Below are 17876 nucleotides of genomic sequence, written 5' to 3' on the forward strand. Positions count from 1 at the left end.
CTGGGACTTTCCCATCTGACTCACCCTTGAACTTTTCTTTTACAGGTTGGGAAAATGCTGCCTCATGTTTCCTTTTTCCTGCCCCAACTACTTGTTAAGTAACCATTCCTGCTTACTGCAACTTATAACGACAGTGGCCTAGCAAGGTTTGAGATACTATTATGAAACACAGATTACCAATTCAAAAAAATCAAATAAATTAAGGTGTGAGAATCATTTTCTTCCATAAAAGAAAAACAATTTGAATAAATGGGACAATTATCCTGTGCTCATGCTCAGGAGTAGCACCCAAAGGGAACCCACCACGATTGCATCAACATTGATTTTCCCTCCAAACAAAAAGAATCATAGGTAATGTGACCTGGAGTACACTCATTTCCTTGCTGGGAGCAAGGAAGCAGCCATAACAAATACTCTCACAGATTTTCCTTCCACTTTGAGGATTTATAGATAGAACACAGTACTAACACAAAACTACACAAAGAAGTATTGATGAGGATATAGTAAGTAAGTTGTTATAACTTGCACAAATGATGTTATACATGCCATTGTAGGAAATAAACCATACTGCAAGGAAGAAGTTCTATGGGACAAATCACGATGGCCCTGAAATTTTTTTGGGACAGGATTTTCCGCTCGGCATGCAAGTGCACGCACGACACACCCAAGCATGAAATAGTGCACAATGACGTCAGGCGAGCGTCCCAATGTCGTCGCGCATTCGCACAATATTTCGGTCGACGGGCACACACGAGAGTCGGCAACGCACCCACCGACAATTAAGAGGCCTGTTAAGGCCATTAATCAATTAATTAACCGCTATTTTCGTTGCCCATCCAACAATATGGGTGGCAAGCGGGCGAATCAGCCAGGTGGCCTTTGGATTTTTGAGGAAACCTCATCCAAGGGGCGGGATGAGATTTCCAATATTATTTTTTTTTAAATGTTTGGGCGGAAATTTTATCAACATGTTTAGGTGAGTGATTCATATGGGTGGAAATTTTTTCAGGGATTTTAAAATCTTTATTTAAGGGTTTAAAATTCTTCAGCTCCCTGAGGCAGCTCTCTGTCTTCAAGAAGCTTTCATTTTGCGCTTCCCTGTGCCCGCGCTGACTTCAGCGCTCACCCTCCTCTCAACCCTCTCACCCCGGTAGCGCTGAGCCTTTCAGTGCGAGTTTCATGCTGGCTGGCCGTTAATTGACCAGCCAGTGTGAAATCGCAGTCGGAAGCTGATCGCAGGCATCGGGCCATTTCCTGGCCGCTCCCAGGCCCACCCACCACACCCGCCTGATGACCTCAAGATCCTGCCCTTGGACTTTCTGCCACCGCTTCACCATAACTTTGTCGGAAGTGAGCGTAAATACTTTTTGTTATATTTCTGATGAAGTTACTGTGGCTTGGCGACAGAAAGCCAAGAAAATTCAGGTCTATTATCTTAATTCTTACTTTTGCTTTTATGTTTAAAATCAGATTTGCCATACAATCTAAGGCACTGAATGGAATAGGTCATGAAAACCCAAACATAGGGAAAGCATAAACTTAAAGCATAATCAGAATATTATGTCTGGAATTTCACAAATATTCCAATGGTTACTATGCATGAATATTTCAAGTGATTTCAGAAATTGCATGGAACAGAAATCTCGATCTACACCAAGTTTGGAAAATACAAACATACTTTGGAAATAATCAGCAGAATCTTGAGCAATCACTGGTGGCAAGCTCGGGGGCAGGAAGGACATGGACTTAGGCAGGATGGTGGCCTACCAAAACATTGCTGCCATCATGCCTCCAACAAAGTTAAGTTCTGGGTGGGAAAGCACATCGTCGACCTTCCTGCCCTGCTACCAATTGAGACCATTAAGTGTTCAATTAATGGCCACTTAAGGGCATCATTCTGTCACCGCTGGGATTAACCCAGCTGCAGGCAGGCCTGTCGACATGCAGTGTGCTGAGCAGCTACAATCGTGTGGGCAGATTGTCATCTCGGAGGAACAGAGGCAGGGTGGGGGCGAGGTAGTGGTTCTTCAATCAAAGGCACTCATTGCCTGACCAAGGGACTGGTCACCAGGCACTGAGAGCCACCACCCTGCCCTTGTTTCCGGCCCCGTTGTCCCCCTCTTTCCATGATACCCACCCCGTGAAACCACCGCACCCCCCAACATTAGCTGTCTGAGTTCCGGGTCACTCCGCGATTCTGGAACTCTAGGGCTATTCTTTCAGCAGCAGCCTCAAACTCCCCTATAGCATTGCTGGGCACAAGAGCTGTCAGCCTCTGATTGGCCAGCAGTTCTCACAAGACTTCCACCACCTGGGGTCTTGATTGGGCCCACCTATGGCCTCGCCACTGCCTGAGTGGCTTGTAGTTTGGTGGGCTGTCCTGAGAAGAAGCAGCACAGGGCTCTTGCTGGCTCTCCAGGTGGCAAGCAAAACCCCTGACACCGCAACAAGATTCTTCCCAGTATTATCACTGCACTATGCAGTACTGCATTATCTTACAGTGAATAAGTTCTTGTTACTCTGTAAAACTGTCAGAAATCTTTGTCATTTTAAAAATGTATAGAATTTAATATCAGATTTATATTCTTTCAATAACAACAATATTTTATATGGAGGTCTAAGACTGTATTGCAGCAGTCATTCTTATGGAAATACTTTCGGCCTGAATTTCCTTAATGTCAACTACAGCACTGGTGAAATGTTGGCTTTGTCATAGCTGGACACTTGACTTATGACTTCTTATAAATGAATAGGAATTAGACAATTCAGTAGGTTTGAACTCCAGCACACAGATAAAGAATCCTGGAAAAATCCTGCTGGACCAGAGATCTGCAAGAGTGCATAAAAGTAGGTATGGCTAAGGTGTGCCACTGGAGTCAATCAGTTGATGAAGACATCCTGCAACATCTGCTTTGCATGCAAGGGGAGCAGATGCATGGGAACACCATCACCTGCAAGTTCCCTTCCAAACCACACAGCATCTTGAGTTGGAACTATATCGCCAATCCTTCACTGTTGCTGGGTTAAAATCCTGGAGCTCCCTTCCTAAAAGTACTGTGGGTGTTCCTATAACATATGGACTGCAGCAGTCCAAGAAGGCAACACACCGGCATCTTCTCAAGGGCAATTAAGGATGGGAAATAAATGCCAGCTTAACCAGCAACATCCCATGAAAAAAAATTAAAATACTCCATTCAGTGGCAAGTCTTGATCACAGGAAAACTGGACATCCAGAGGGTGGAACTCTTTCCTATATGCATTTGTCAGCAACTGCTCAGCTGGTGCCTTCAGTGCCACATGCTTGCTATTTGGCACCCTGAACCCAGCATAATGCAGCCATCTTGTAGAAATCCCTGGCTCTGTATGTCTGCTGCTTGGGAAAATGCCCGCACAAAGAAAATTGGTCATTATCTGAAAGATGACATTTGTCATTTGCATTTTATATACCCTGTCAGCTCCAGGTTAATGTTACACAGATTAATTGTGGCAATTTGCAAGAACATGGAGATGTAAAAGATGTCACTTTAACTGCTAAAGACAAAGCAGCTTCGCAAATTTTTATGATGAATCTGGAAGGTATGTTCAATGGCATCCTTGGAGAGACACAACAATAGGATGTACAATTCCTTTTGCAACCTGGCCTAGGCTCACTGATGGTGAAACTTTTGTTCCACCATGCTGACACAAAATTGCATGTCTGATGGCAGCATCCAGTGTATGAAGTAGGCCTGAGGGTGGGTTTGGGGATGAAGGGAATCAGGTGTCCAAAAGAAAATCTGGGAAGAGATGACAGTGCTGTGGTAAATAAAATGTGGGTGTCAGTGGTCAAAAATTATAAAGAAAGGGGTAAAAGACGTTCCTCGGAAGCCTGCAAACTCAGGAAAATCTGTGTACTTAGCGCAGCTATGTAAGATAACGCTAGAGTTTTAATAAATGAGGAGATAAATAAAAATAAATGAGGAAATTTCTGTTCTATTTAGTGCAATTTACTACAACTTTTAAAATTTATTTGTTCATGGGATGTGGACATCAGTGGCTAGGCCAGCATTTATTGCCCATTCGTCCTTTTAGAAGTTGCTGGTAAATCACCTTCTTGAACCGCTACAGTCAATGTAGTGTACATGCACCCTCAGTGCTGTTAGAAAAGGAGTTCCAGGATTTTGACCCAGTGACAGAGAAGGAATGGCAATATAATTCCAAGTCAGGACGGTCTGTGTCTTGAGGGGAACTTGCAGGTGGTGGCGTGATGATGTTCCCATGCACCTACTGCCCTTGCCCTTCTAGGTGGTGGAGGTTGCAGTTTGGAAGGTGCTGTTGAAGGAGCCTTGGTGAGTTGCTGCAGTGCATCTTGTAGATGGTACATGATTGTTGCAATTGTATAGATAGTACACAATTATTCCAATTGTGCTTTAGTGGTGGAGGGAGTGGATGTTGAAGGTGAAGGATGGGGTGCCAATCAAGTGGGCTGCTTTGTACAGGATGGTGTCAAAGCTGATGTTGTTAGAGCTGCACTCATCCAGGCAAGTGGAGAGTATTCCATTACACTCCTCGCTTGTGCCTTGTAGGTTACAGAAGGTGCTGCCAAAGGAGCCTTAGTGAGTTGTTGCAGTGCATCTTGTAGTACACACTGCTGCCATTGTGCATCAGTGGTGGAGGGGACTGGATGTTTAAGGTAGTGGATGACATACTAATCAAGCAGACTGCTTTGCGCTGGATGGTATAAATGTGTCTGTAAACTTCAAGGTGTAGAAAATAACGTCCACAGTGTAAGAAGTGACCTCTTAGCAAATGAACTGTGAAAAAATCTTTCCCACCAGCAGGTAAGATAGCAGCTGTGAGTACTGAGTATTTATTGGCATATTTGCCTGAGACTGATTCATGCCTCTCAGTCGGCACTGTCTACTCATCTTGCTTTCACTGGCAAGTTCAGGAAGCCCGCAAAACGTATGGGTCCAATGTTGAAGTCAAAATTCTGTGCCACTGTCCCTCTCATTGAGTGATTAACATATGTTAATTGTCAATTCACTTCTTCCAAGAGAGTTACACGCACCCATACTAATGTGCTGAAATGCTGAAGCTGGCAGCTTGGAATTAGCTACCCAACCTGCTGTCAATTTCACCAGTTTTAACATTCCACCCACATAACCCTGTACAGTAAAATTCAGCCCACAGCATTTGCATTAGTAGTGGGTGTGCAAATAATGCAAACTGAGCAATTGCACAGCAAACAGTGTTTTTTTATAGGTAAATATAAGGGAAAAAATGGTTCTGTTATAGCACTCTACATACGAACAAGAATGAAAAAAGGCCACTCAACAGATAACTCTTCTTTACAAATAATAACTACCCAATCGTAAATTCTGCTTACGTATCTGGCATCATATTGGCACAGAGATTCACATATGACATTGCTCGATTGTTTGGCAGGTAGAATGTCTGACTGCGGGTGCAATGTCAGGTATGTAGGCCATATGTCCCAGCGATAGGCTGATTGAATCAACAGCACAATCCTTTGGTTGTTCATAACAGACAGAGTACAGGCTGTATTCATTCAGCCCGTGCTTGCAAAATACAAAACAAAACATCTCCCGTTAGATGTGATTCTGCGATTGGTTGGAATTGGATGAACAATCCTGAGTGTGCTAATAGCTACATCACAACCAATTTAAGTTGAACATGGCTCACTTATGCGTACTAAAAGTGGCATAAATTCATACACAGAGACCCATTCTCTGCAAACAAAAGGAATATGTTCAAGCCCTGAGCTTTTTTTGAATTATCTTGGAGCTTGAGGACCCTATAGTTTCCTGTTGCTTTCCCCAATGGCAATGCATCAGCCAAGCAGTCAACTTGCCAACCAATCAGCACCCTTTTCTCCTGTAGTGTAAATTGCTGTGGTCATTTGAAATTTGACATTCTTGCATTTGCCCTAATGAGTACAAGACAAAAAGCTTCAGCAACAAGTCTCTCTTTTCAGCAATATTCAAATTCTGTACTATGAAGTGGCCAAATCCATTATACTTAAAAGAGTGGATCCAGATTAATTACAAATTAACTGATCGGCAAGAAAAGTGAGTCAAAATGGAGTGGCTCCAGTTCCCACTCCATTATTGCTGATCAGTGATTTTAACATTGCTAATTTAGACATCAGATGAGAATCCCATCCTCATTAATAAATGTAAATAAGGGTTCCATACATAGATGGGATCTCAATGGTATTTTAACCCACTGAATCCATCTATCCATATAGAGCTGTTGGGAAGCCAGGGAGGTAATTGGCCCACCCATGCAAAATGGCGGCACCCAGCTGATTGCGGGTGGCGATCGGTTGCGTGCTCGTCCGCACCCGCTCCCACCCAACCCCTCCCCGCAACGGGGAGAAAATTCTCCCCCTGATGTTGCCAGGTGGCCTCTAGGCGGTCTAATCTTTGTCCTCCCCCATCAACTGGCACTTTTCACCAGAAATGGTTGAACAGCTGGTTGGCAGCAGCCAAATCAGGTCCAGCAGTTAAAATGCACTGGACCTCCAAATCAAACTCCAGTGCAGTATTACCACTCATTCAACCTCAGTAAATTTGCACAAACCATTTTACAATGAATGATTTAATAGCACCATCTACTGGTAAGATAAATTATTGACGTTTGAGATTAACTTCTAAGATGAAAGCAAAATACTGCAGATGCTGGAAATCTAGAACAAAAACAAAAATACCTGGAAAAACTCAGCAGGTCTGACAGCATCTGCGGAGAAGGACACAGTTAACATTTCGAGTCCGTATGACTCTTCATCAGAACTAAGGGAAAATAGAAAAGAGGTGAAATATAAGCTGGTTTAAGGTGGGGGTAGGACAGGTAGAACTGGATAGAGGGCCAGTGATAGGTGGAGATTGCCAAAAGATGCCATAGACAAAAGGACAAAGAGGTGTTGACGGTGGTGATATTAGCTAAGAAATGTGCTAATGGGGACATTAAGGGTAGAAGAAAGCAGGACAAGCACGGGACAGATGGCCCTAGTGGGGGTGGGGTTGGGGGAAATAGGCTAAAAGGTAGAGATAAAACAATGGATGGAAATACATTTAAAAATAATGGAAATAGGTGGGAAAAGAAAAATATATACAAATTATTGAAAAAAGGGGGATCGGAAAGGGGTTGGGGATGGAGGAGAGAGTTCATGATCTAAAGTTGTTGAACTCAATATTCAGTCCAGGAGGCTGTAAAGTACCTAGTCGGAAGATAAGGTGCTGTTCCTCCAGTTTGCGTTGAGCTTCACTGGAACATTGCAGCAGGCCAAGGACGGACATGTCAGCATGACAGAGGTCTGTCTGCAAGCATGACCCAGACCTCCCTGTCGCTTGCCATTTCAACACACCACCCTGCTCTCATGCCCACATGTTCATCCTTGGCTTTCTGCAATGTTCCAGTGAAGCTCAACACAAACTGGAGGAACAGCACCTCATCTTCCGACTAGGTATTTTACAGCCTTCTGGACTGAATATTGAGTTCAACAACTTTAGATCATGAACTCTCTCCTCCATCCCCACCCCCTTTCCGATCCCCCTTTCTTCCAATAATTTATATAAATTTTTCTTTTCCCACCTATTTCCATTAATTTTAAATGTATTTCCATCCATTGTTTTATCTCTACTTTTTAGCCTATTTTGATCCCCCCCCCCCACCCCACCCCCACTAGGACCATCTGTCCCTTGCTTGTCCTGCTTTCTACCCTTAATGTCACAATTAGCACCTTTCACTACCGTCAACACCTCTTTGTCCTTTTGTCTATGACATCTTTTGGCAATCTCCACCTATCACTGGCCCTCTATCCAGCTCTACCTGTCCCACACCCACCTTAAACCAGCTTATATTTCACCTCTTTTCTATTTTTCCTTAGTTCTGATGAAGAGACATACGGACTCGAAACATTAATTGTGTCCCTCCCCGCAGATGCTGTCAGACCTGCTGAGTTTTTCCAGGTATTTTTGTTTTTGTTTGAAATTAACTTGTTGCCTAAATACAAATTGTTGAGCAGCCACTGGGATGACAAGGGTGGCACCATTTTACTTACCTGTACTAATTATATTATAAGACACTTTATCTACATGCACACAATACCAATAAAATATACATCAAAAGAGTACATTTATTTAACAAATGTCTTCTACCATTTAGTAACCAAGAAAATAAAGCACTTATAAAGCACATCACTCTGCTTTTGATCTTACCATCTTTCCAACAAATCCACAAAAAATGAAACTACACATGTATATGTTGTGCAAATTTGTATTGAGATCACATGGCCTACAACATGTCTATTACTAATTTTGTATTACTAATCAGAAGTATGACAACGACATCTCAATTCCCAACTCATTGCATGTGGATGGTCATTAATGTATTGGGCAAAAGTCAATTAACCCAATATTAAATTTTACATTCAATTTTCCTGATGCAGAGCTTTCTGTCCTAGTGCACATAAAGTAGAATCATAAAGTCATAGAATTGTTACTGCACAGGAAGCCATTCAGCCCATTGCGTCCATGTGGCTCTCTGCAAGAGCAACTCTGCTAGTCACACACTCCTGTCCTAATCCCTTCCTAATTTTTTTTATCTCCAGATGTTTATCCAATTCCCTTTTAAAAGCCACATTTGAATCCGCCTCCATCACACTCTCAGGTTGTACATTCCAGATCCTAACCACTCGCTGCATAAAAAGTTCTACCTCATGTCGCATTACTTCTTTTGCAAGTCACCTTAAATCGGTGTCCTCTGCTTCCTGACCCTTCCACCAATGGGAACAGTTTTTCCCTATCTACTCTGGCGAGAACCCTCATGATTTTGAACACCTCAACCTTCTCTTTTCCAGGAGAATACACTCAGCTTCTCCAATCTATCCACATAACTGAAGTCCCTCATTCCTGAAAACCATGCTCATTGGCCTTTTCTGCACCCTCTCCAAAGCCTTCACAGGCTTTCTAATGTGCAGTGTCAAGAATTGGACACGATACTCCAGTTGAGGCTGAAACAGTGGGGTTTGTCATAAGTTCCTTGCATTTGTAACCTATGCCTCCACTTATAAAACACAGGAACCCATATGTCTTCTCAGCCACTTTCTCAACCCGCTCTGCCAAGTTCAAAGATTTGTGCATGCTTCTACTTTCCTGCGCCAGCTTTGGAATTGTACCCCGCTTTATGTAGCAGGCCCTCCGCCAGCAGGTGGCGATGGTGGGAGGAGAGTGCTGAGCAGGGAATTGGTCAGTCCTGATGGGCCTCTCCAGTGCAGGCAGAGGTGTCTTTGACAAGCCGGGGAGCAGGCCAATGCAGGAGCAGCAGCGAGAGTCAGTAAGATCAACCTGAGGCCTAATTTGCGGCTTGGAGACCAACTGAAGGAAACTGAAGCAAGCATCCAGTTGCAAGGGACTCAGGAGAACAGTCTGAACAGCACAGAATCCCTGAGTCCAAGGGGCCCCAAGAAGCTGAAGATATCATTTGTGGCCTGGATGGTATTGGGAACTAGCAAAAGGGTAGCTACGTGTGTGCCAGCTCTCAACTTTGTTTCTCTGCTGCGCTCTGAGTCCAATGTTAAGCCCAAGTCATGTGCGTACATTGGGGATAGTGGATAAAGGAAAAAGGTTCGGGATCACGACCCAGCATTCCTGCTAATCTCAAGACACACCGGCTCCCATTGATCAACAATGCTGATTCAAGACAAGGAGTAAGCTCTCAATGGTTTTCTAGTGTTGAGCAACAGTCATCCATTGTAAAAAAGTTCATTTCTTTATGAAAAGCTTTCACACAAGTGTAATTACAGGTTTGATGCCGATGGAATAAAAGATCATTGTGCTGGAACTTTCATGCATTCCGTGTGCTAAAATCTTGCATTATGTCTTGGCATAGTCAGCAGTATTCCACAATGCAGGCATCGAACCTAAGAAGTTTTCTGAAGTGTGGCTGACAAGGTACAGGGTGACAATGGCACTGCTCAACCTCTTGTGTAATGCTCAATGTTTGAATCATGGTGGGTGAGATGGCACGGCACTTTGCTGAGACGGATCATACAGTTGGGAAACTTAAACTGGCTATGTCAGTGAAGGAGCCAAAGCAGCTTCAGCACTAGTGGAAGCACAGGCTTCGAAGAATGAAGTTGAGAGTCGAAACAGTGACCAGGAATAGGCTCATAATATGCCTTCCCTTAACACAGCAGAGGAAGGACGGATTATCCATTAACACATATTTTATCTACAATCTGGAAGGAAGGTGGATAGATTTGGAAGGAGATTAGAAAAGTCAAATAACCCTTTCACTGAAGACTGGATTGAGGAACTGGAGAATGTCATGGCATCCTGGGTCCTCAACGAGAGGGCACAGGCAGCATTCTTGATGAAGCATCAGTCCAGAAAACCCCACAGGGAAATATTAGGGAGAGGTGTTGATGTTGAAAGGAGCCCAGAACAGAATTCAAAGTCCTGACAAGGGTGTTTGAGGACAGCAGTAGTCTGCTGCAGCTTCAGTAGGAGTTCTACTAGTATAGACATCCGAAGATGAGGACTTGGTCTCAGTATCCCTTGAGGTGGTGGATTTATTCGACTGAATCATCCTCCTCAATCCTTCCTTCAAACCAAAAAAAGACACACAGTTGAAAAATCGCCTAGCTGAAGGGGTGAAACTTCCAGATGGAGTTGAGGAGACTTAACAGTGACAAGCCCCAACTGTCCTTCTTCGATGCGCATGGTCAAATCATCAGGATCATGGGGAAAGACAGGACTACAAGAGCCAGAGGGGACGCTACCATCAGCGAGGTGAGTGTCGGCACTGAGGGGAATGTAAGCATCATGCTGAAGAGGTAAGCGGAACAGATTGCTATGCAGCAAGCACAGATTCAACCTTTGCTGCCCCACCTCCAAAGCAAGCCTCGAGGTCGATCATGCCCAAGGAATACTTCCAAGAGGTGCTGGAGCTGCATTGGTTTTGAGTACTTTAAGTGAGACTGTCCCTAGCAACCACAGACCCTACAGCCAGCAAGAATGAAGACACGACTCAGCGCAATTGCATTCTCTCCCCTACACTAAATATTAAACTAGGCAAGCCCTCTAATGAGACCCAGGCAAAGAACGAGATTATTTTGGTTAGTTTAACAGAAAACAATAGAAACTTGTCCAGCAGTTGATATGAGTTGAACATTTGAACAGATTTGGTGGGGTCAAGGCATAGTGTCTAATTGATACAGGAACAGAAGTGTTGACCATTACCAATCACTTTTTTAGAGAGCACCTAGCTAAAGCATATGAGCTGGTAGATATCATTCATCCGAATTTCCGCTCTGCAAGGGTCAGACATCCCTTATCACAGTTATGTCGAGCTCTTCATATCTGTCCTCAGCTACACCTTCTGCAAGCTTGGATTTCTGGTGGTGTATAACCCAATGGATATTCTCATAAAGGTAGGAAGTTGAGGATGCCTGTAGTGTTAGGGCCAAATATGCTAAGGAATATTCGGGCATCCCTAAACATTATGTATGGTGACAATGCCTGTCGTCAGCAACTGGGCAATGTGATGCCCTAATACAGCATCAAGCTTCTCATGTAGCTGGTGTAACCCTAGGAACAGGTTTAGTCACTGTAGGAGAGAAGGATAGCCAACCCAGACAGATTGCCAATTTTAGTGATAAAGATGGTCACATCAAACTAGAAATTCCCATAGGTGCCCTTAAGCCTGCAGTTGTCGTTGAGAATGGGCCTACCAGGGAAGACAATTCCAACCTTTTCTCAAACAAGAACTTCAGGAAGATTCAACTCATGAATGAAGACATCATAGATTTCATTTCTACCAGAAGACTAAATGTTCACCAACCTGACACTGCCTTATGAAGGAGTCCAAACAGGCATATAAACTGTTGAGGGGCTGGAAAAAGATCAGGCAGGCAGAAAGTGTTCTCTTTTCACTTGTCCATGATGACAGGAAGAAGCTGAAACAACTCATCCTTCCTAGCCATCTTAAACTTCAAGAGTTGGAAACAGTTCACGATCAAGCAGGACAGCAAGCATCGGAAAAGACAACTGCACTGACAAGGAAGTGGTGTTACTGACCAGGGATGGCTGCTGATATTGCCAATCATTGTGGGAGGTGTACTTTGGCCAAAACAGGGAGGCAGCTCCACACTGCTGGTCACACCTAAGTCACTGAATCTGTAGCTGTGGGGCAACCTCAGAAGATGGTTCATGGAGGGGAGTTGCTCTATGCCAAAAGCCTGGTGGATATGTGGGGATAGTAGCATACTCAATAGTGTAGCCAAACCTAAAGTGCTAGCTGGCAGTGGCTTGAGTGAAGAAGAGTCTGACAGGGACGTGGAATCCTGGAATGACCATGTGTCATGAATTCAGCGGGTGTATCTAGTGTGAGGAGGCCTACTCCAGTACTGGAAGAAGATGCAGAAACGTCATGCAGTGAAACTGCAGCTGATGCGACAAGTGCTGTTGATAATGGGGTCCCTGAGACATGAATGACATAGACCCCAACATAGCTGACCCATCACCTAGCCCGGATCCAAGTGAAACAAGAAGTTTTGAAAGCACCTGCACAGGTTGTGGACTGAAAAGGTCATCTTCAATGAATGCTGGATATCATCATCACCCTTACCACTTATCCAGCTCGGTGATTAACGAAGAAAATGCTGTCTTGTTACTTCAAATGTTTTAGCTATCACAGTTGAGCTTGTTGATTATGCAACTGCTGGAAGGGTGGTGGTGGGCAGAGCCAAAGGCCACGGGGAACAAAGCAGGAGCCAGAGATCAGCCTGAGGCCTAACCCAAAAGGAAAAGCCAGTACACAACTTCAGTTTGGACCAGTAATAGTCTTTTCCAAGTTTTACTGTTTTCCCCTTCCTCGAATTTCACAGAATCACAAAATCTTAATTGTACAGATGGAGGCCATTCGGCCCATCATGTTTGCACTGGCTCTCCAAATAAGTATTATGGCCTAGTGCCATTGCTCTGCCTTTTCCCCGTACTCTTGCACATTGTTTCTATTCAAATAATCATCTAATGTCCTCATGAATGCCCCAATTGAGCGTGCCTCAGCCACATTTCCAGGCAGTGCATTCCACAACTGAACCACTTGTGTGAAAAAAATTTTTTTCACATCACACTTGCTTCTTTTGCAAATCAATTTAAATCTGTGCCCTCTCATTTTTAATCGTTTTACGGGTGGAAACAGCTTCTCCTACCTACTCTGTCCAGCCCCCTCATGATTTTGAACAACTCTATCAAATCTCCTCTCAGCCTTCTTCTCTCCAAGGAGAACAGTCCCAAACTTTGCAATCTATCCTCATAGCTGAAGTTTCTCATCCCTGGAACCATTGTTGTAAACCTCTTCTGCACTCTCTCCAATGTGTTCACATCCTTCCTATAGTATGGTGCCCAGAACTGAACAGGATATTTCAGCTGAGGTCTGATAAGTGTCTTATATAAATTCAGCATAACCTCCTTGCTCTTGTATTCTATGCCCCTATTAATAAATTAATCTGCTTTATTAACTGCCTTCTCCACCTGTCCTGCCACCTTCAATGATCTATGCACATACATACCCAAGTTTTTCTGCTCCTGCACCCCCTTCAAAATTTCACCCCTTATTTTATGTTGTCTGCCCATGTTCTTCCTACCAAAATGCATCACCTCACACTTCCATGCATTGAACTTCATCTGCCACATATCTGCCCCAATCCACCAACTTGCCTAAGTCCTCTTGAAGTTCCACAACATCCTCCTCGCAGTTCACAACACTTCCAAGCTTTGTATCATCCACAAACTTTGAAACTGTCCCCTGCACACCAAGATCCAGATCATGAATATATATCAGGAACAGCAAGGGTTCCAATGCTGACCCCTGGGGAACTCCACTGCAAACCTTCCTCCAGCCCGAAAAATATTTATTGATCATTACTGTCTGCTTCCTATTTTTCAGCCAATTTTGTATCCACGTTGCTGCTGTCCCTTTTATTCCATGAGCAATAACTTTTCTCACAAGTTGGTTATAGATTCAAAGACATCTACAGCACAGAAGGAAGCCATTTGGCCCATCATATCCATGCTGGTCAGCAAAGGTCTGACTACACTAATCCCATTTTCCAGCACTTGGCCCATAGCACAGGAGGCTAAGGCAATGGAAGTGAATATCTAAATACTTCTTAAATGTTACAAGATATTCTGATTCAACCACCCTTCAGGCAGTGAGTTCCCGACTCCCACAACCCTCTGGGTGAAAAAATTTCTCCTCAACTCCCCTCTTAGCCCTCTACCACTTACCTTAAATCAATGCCCCCTGGTTATTGACCCCTCTACTAATGGAAAAGTGCCTTCCTATCTACCATATCTATGGCCCTCATAATCTTATGCACCTCTATCATGTCCCCTCTCAACCTTCGTTGCTCCAAGGAAAACAACCCCAGCCTATCCAATCTTTCCTCATAGTTCAGACCCTCCAGCCCAGGCAGCATCCTGGTAAATCTCCTCTGCACCCTCTCCAGTGCAATCACATCCTATAATGTGGCGACCAGCACTGCATTGCAGTACTCCAGTTGTGGCCTAACCAACGCTTTATACACTTCCAGCATAATCTCCCTGCTCTTATATTCTAAGCTCGTCTAATAAAGGCAAGTATCCCATATGCCTTCTTAACCACCTTATCCACCTGCCCTGCTACCTTCAGGGATCTTGGAGATGCACGCCAAGGACCCTCTGATCCTCAGTACTTTCCAGAGTGCTACGATTCATAGTGTAATCCCTTGCCTTGTTAGCCCTCCACAAGTGCATTACCTCATACATTTCCTGGTTGAATTCCATTTGCCACTGCTCTGCCTACCTGACCAGTCCATTGATATTGTTCTGCAATTTATGGCTATCTTCCTCACAATTTACTATCCTAGCAATTTTCGTGTCATTCACAAACTTCTTGATCATAACCCCTACATTTAAGTCCAAATCATTTATGTACAGCACAAACAGCAAGGGTTGTATTATACTGTGTCAAATACCTTTTCAAAGTCCAGTACACCACATCAACAGCAGCACCCTTATCGACCTTTTCTGTTACCTCTTCAAAAAACTCCAGCAATTTAGTTAAACACAATTTCCCCTTTAGAAATCCATGCTGACTCTTCCTTATCAACCCATATTTTTCCATGTAACTACTAATTCTATCCTGAATAATTGTTTTTCAAAATCTTGCCCACCACTGAAGTTAAACTGGCTGGTCTGTAATTGCTGGGCTTATCCTTACAACATTTTTTGAACAAGGGTGTAATGTTTGCAATTCTCCAGTCCTCTGGCACCACCCCTGAGTCTAGGGAGGACTGAAAGACTATGGCCAGTGCCCCTGAAATTTCTACTCTCACCTCCTTCAATATCCTTGAATGCATCTCATCCGGTCCCAGTGCCTTGTAGACTTTAAGTACCAACAGTTTATTCAACACTTCCTCTTTATCAATTTTGAACCCTTCATGACAGAGTTTCTTCATCTGTCACCATGGCCTGGGTAGCATCCACCTCCTTGGCAAAGACGGATGCAAAGTATTCATTTAATAACTCAGCCATGGCCCCTTCGATCACATGTAAATTCCCTTTTAGGTCCCTAATTGGCCCTACGTCTCCTTTTACTACCCTTTTACTATTTATTTGCCTATAGAAGACTTTGAGATTCCCTTTATGTTGGCTGCCAGTCTTTTCTCATAATCCCTCATCGCTTCTCTAATATGCTTTTTCACCTCTCCTCTGGACTTTCGGTATTCCTCTTGTTTCTCAACTGTATTTTCTACCTGACACCTGTCATAAGCACACTTTTTCTTCTTTATCTTAATTTCAATCTCCTTTTTCATTCAGGGAGCTCTGGATTTGTTTGTACTACCTTTCCCTTTCAATGGAATATACCTTGACTGTGCCCAAACCAATTCTTTTTTGAAGGTAGCCCATCGTTCAGCTACGGTTTTCCCTGCCAATCTTTCATTCCAATCTATTTGGCCCAGCTCCATTCTTGCCCCACCGAAGTCAGCTCTTAATTACTTTTACTCTGGATTGCCTATCATCCTTTTCTATCATCATCCTAAAACATACAATACAATGATCACTGTCTCCTAAATGCTCCCCCACTGACATTTAATCTACTTTGCCCGCCTCATTTCCAAGAACCAGGTCCAACAGTGCGTCTTCTCTTGTTGGATTGGCACACACTGCTGTAGAAAATTCTCCTGAACACAATCTAGGAATTTTTGTCCCTCTCCACCCTTTACACTACCACTGCCCCAGTCTACATTCAGGTAATTAAAGTCCCCATTTATAACTACTCTATAATGCCTGCATCTCTCTGTGATTCCCCTGCAGATTTGTTCTTCGACACCCTTCTCACTATTTCATGGTCTACAGACTACACCGACCAATGTAATTGCACCCTTTTTGTTCCTTAGCTCTAGCCAATTTGATTCTGCCCTTGAACCCTCTGGGACATACTCTTTCTCCAGCACTGCAATGCTCTCCTTAACCAATATTGCCAAACCCTGCTCCTTTCCTTCCTTTCCTATCTCTTCTGAATTTGGGGCATGGGTGAGGGTAACTGGAGCGAGTATTTAGCTGCAAGGGACCCAGGAGAACAGTCTGGGCAGCACAGAATCCCCAATCTGAGGAGCCCCTTGAAGCTGAAGATATCATTCGTGGTCTGGATGTTGAGATAATCTGGCTCACATGGTCATGAGGAAGTAGCAAAAGAATGGCTACAAGAGCACTGGCTCTCAGCTTTGTTTCTCCACTGCACTCGAAAGTCCAGTGATAAGCCCAAGCCCATGGGCAAAGATTGGGGAGAGGGAATAAAGCAAAAAGGCTCGGGATCACGACCCAGCACTCCTGCTGAATCAAAGCTGCTAGATTGGGTCTGCGGCAGGTGGTGAGGGAACCAATAAGAGGGAAAAACATTCTTCACCTCATCCTCACCAACCTGTGTGCTGCAAATGCATCTGTCCATAACAGTATCAGTAGGAATGACCACCCTACAGTCCTTGTGGAGACAAATTCCCGTCTTTACATAGAGGATATCCTTCATTGTATTGTGTGATACTACCACCGTGCTAAATGGGACAGATATCAAACGGATCTAGAAATTCAAGACTGGGCATCCATGAAGCATTGTGGGCCATCAGCAAAAACAGAATTGTGCTCAACCACGATCTGTAACCTCATGGCCCAGCATATCCCCCACTCTACCATTATCATCAAGTCAGGGGATCAACCCTGGATCAATGAAGAGTGCAGGAGAGTATGCCAGGAGCAGCACCAGGCACACCTAAAAATGAGATGTCAACCTGGTGAAGCTATAATACGGGACTACTTGTGTGCCAAACAGCGTAAGCAGCAGATGATAGACAAAGCTAAGCGATTCCACAACCAACAGATCAGATTTAAGCTCTGCAGTCCAGCCACATCCGTGAATGGTGGTGGACAATTAAGCAACTCATTGGAGGAGGAGTCTCCACAAATATCTCCATCCTCAATGAAGGAGGAGCCCAGCGCATCAGTGCAAAAGATAAGACTGAAGTATTCGCAATAATGTTCAACCAGAAGTTCCATGTGGATGATCCATCTCTGCCTCTTCTGGATGCCCCAGCATCATAGATGCCAGCCTTCAACCAATACAATTCATTGCATTTGATATCAAAAAACAGGTGTTGCAATGGCCATGGATCCTGACAATATTTCGGCAATAGTACTGAAGACTTGTGCTCCAAAACTTGCTGCACCCCTAATCAAGCTGTTCCAGTACAGCTACAACACGGTTATGTAGAAAATTGCCCAGGTATGTCCTGTACACAAAAAGCAGGACAAATCTAACCTGGCCAACTA

At 43.9% G+C, this 17876-nt stretch overlaps 1 protein-coding gene across 1 annotated transcript in view; it reads right to left on the bottom strand.

Moving 5' to 3' along the window:
• The window catches only part of ppfia2 (PTPRF interacting protein alpha 2), a 647479-nt gene that overhangs the window by 540464 nt on the left and 89139 nt on the right, over positions 1-17876 (bottom strand). The window contains exon 2 of the mRNA XM_041215777.1: positions 1296-1304. Within this exon, the coding sequence (XP_041071711.1) occupies positions 1296-1304 (9 nt within the window). The remainder of the gene's footprint in view (positions 1-1295; positions 1305-17876) is intronic.

This window comes from Carcharodon carcharias, chromosome 21 (assembly GCF_017639515.1).
Source record: "Carcharodon carcharias isolate sCarCar2 chromosome 21, sCarCar2.pri, whole genome shotgun sequence".
Lineage (NCBI taxonomy): Eukaryota > Metazoa > Chordata > Chondrichthyes > Lamniformes > Lamnidae > Carcharodon > Carcharodon carcharias.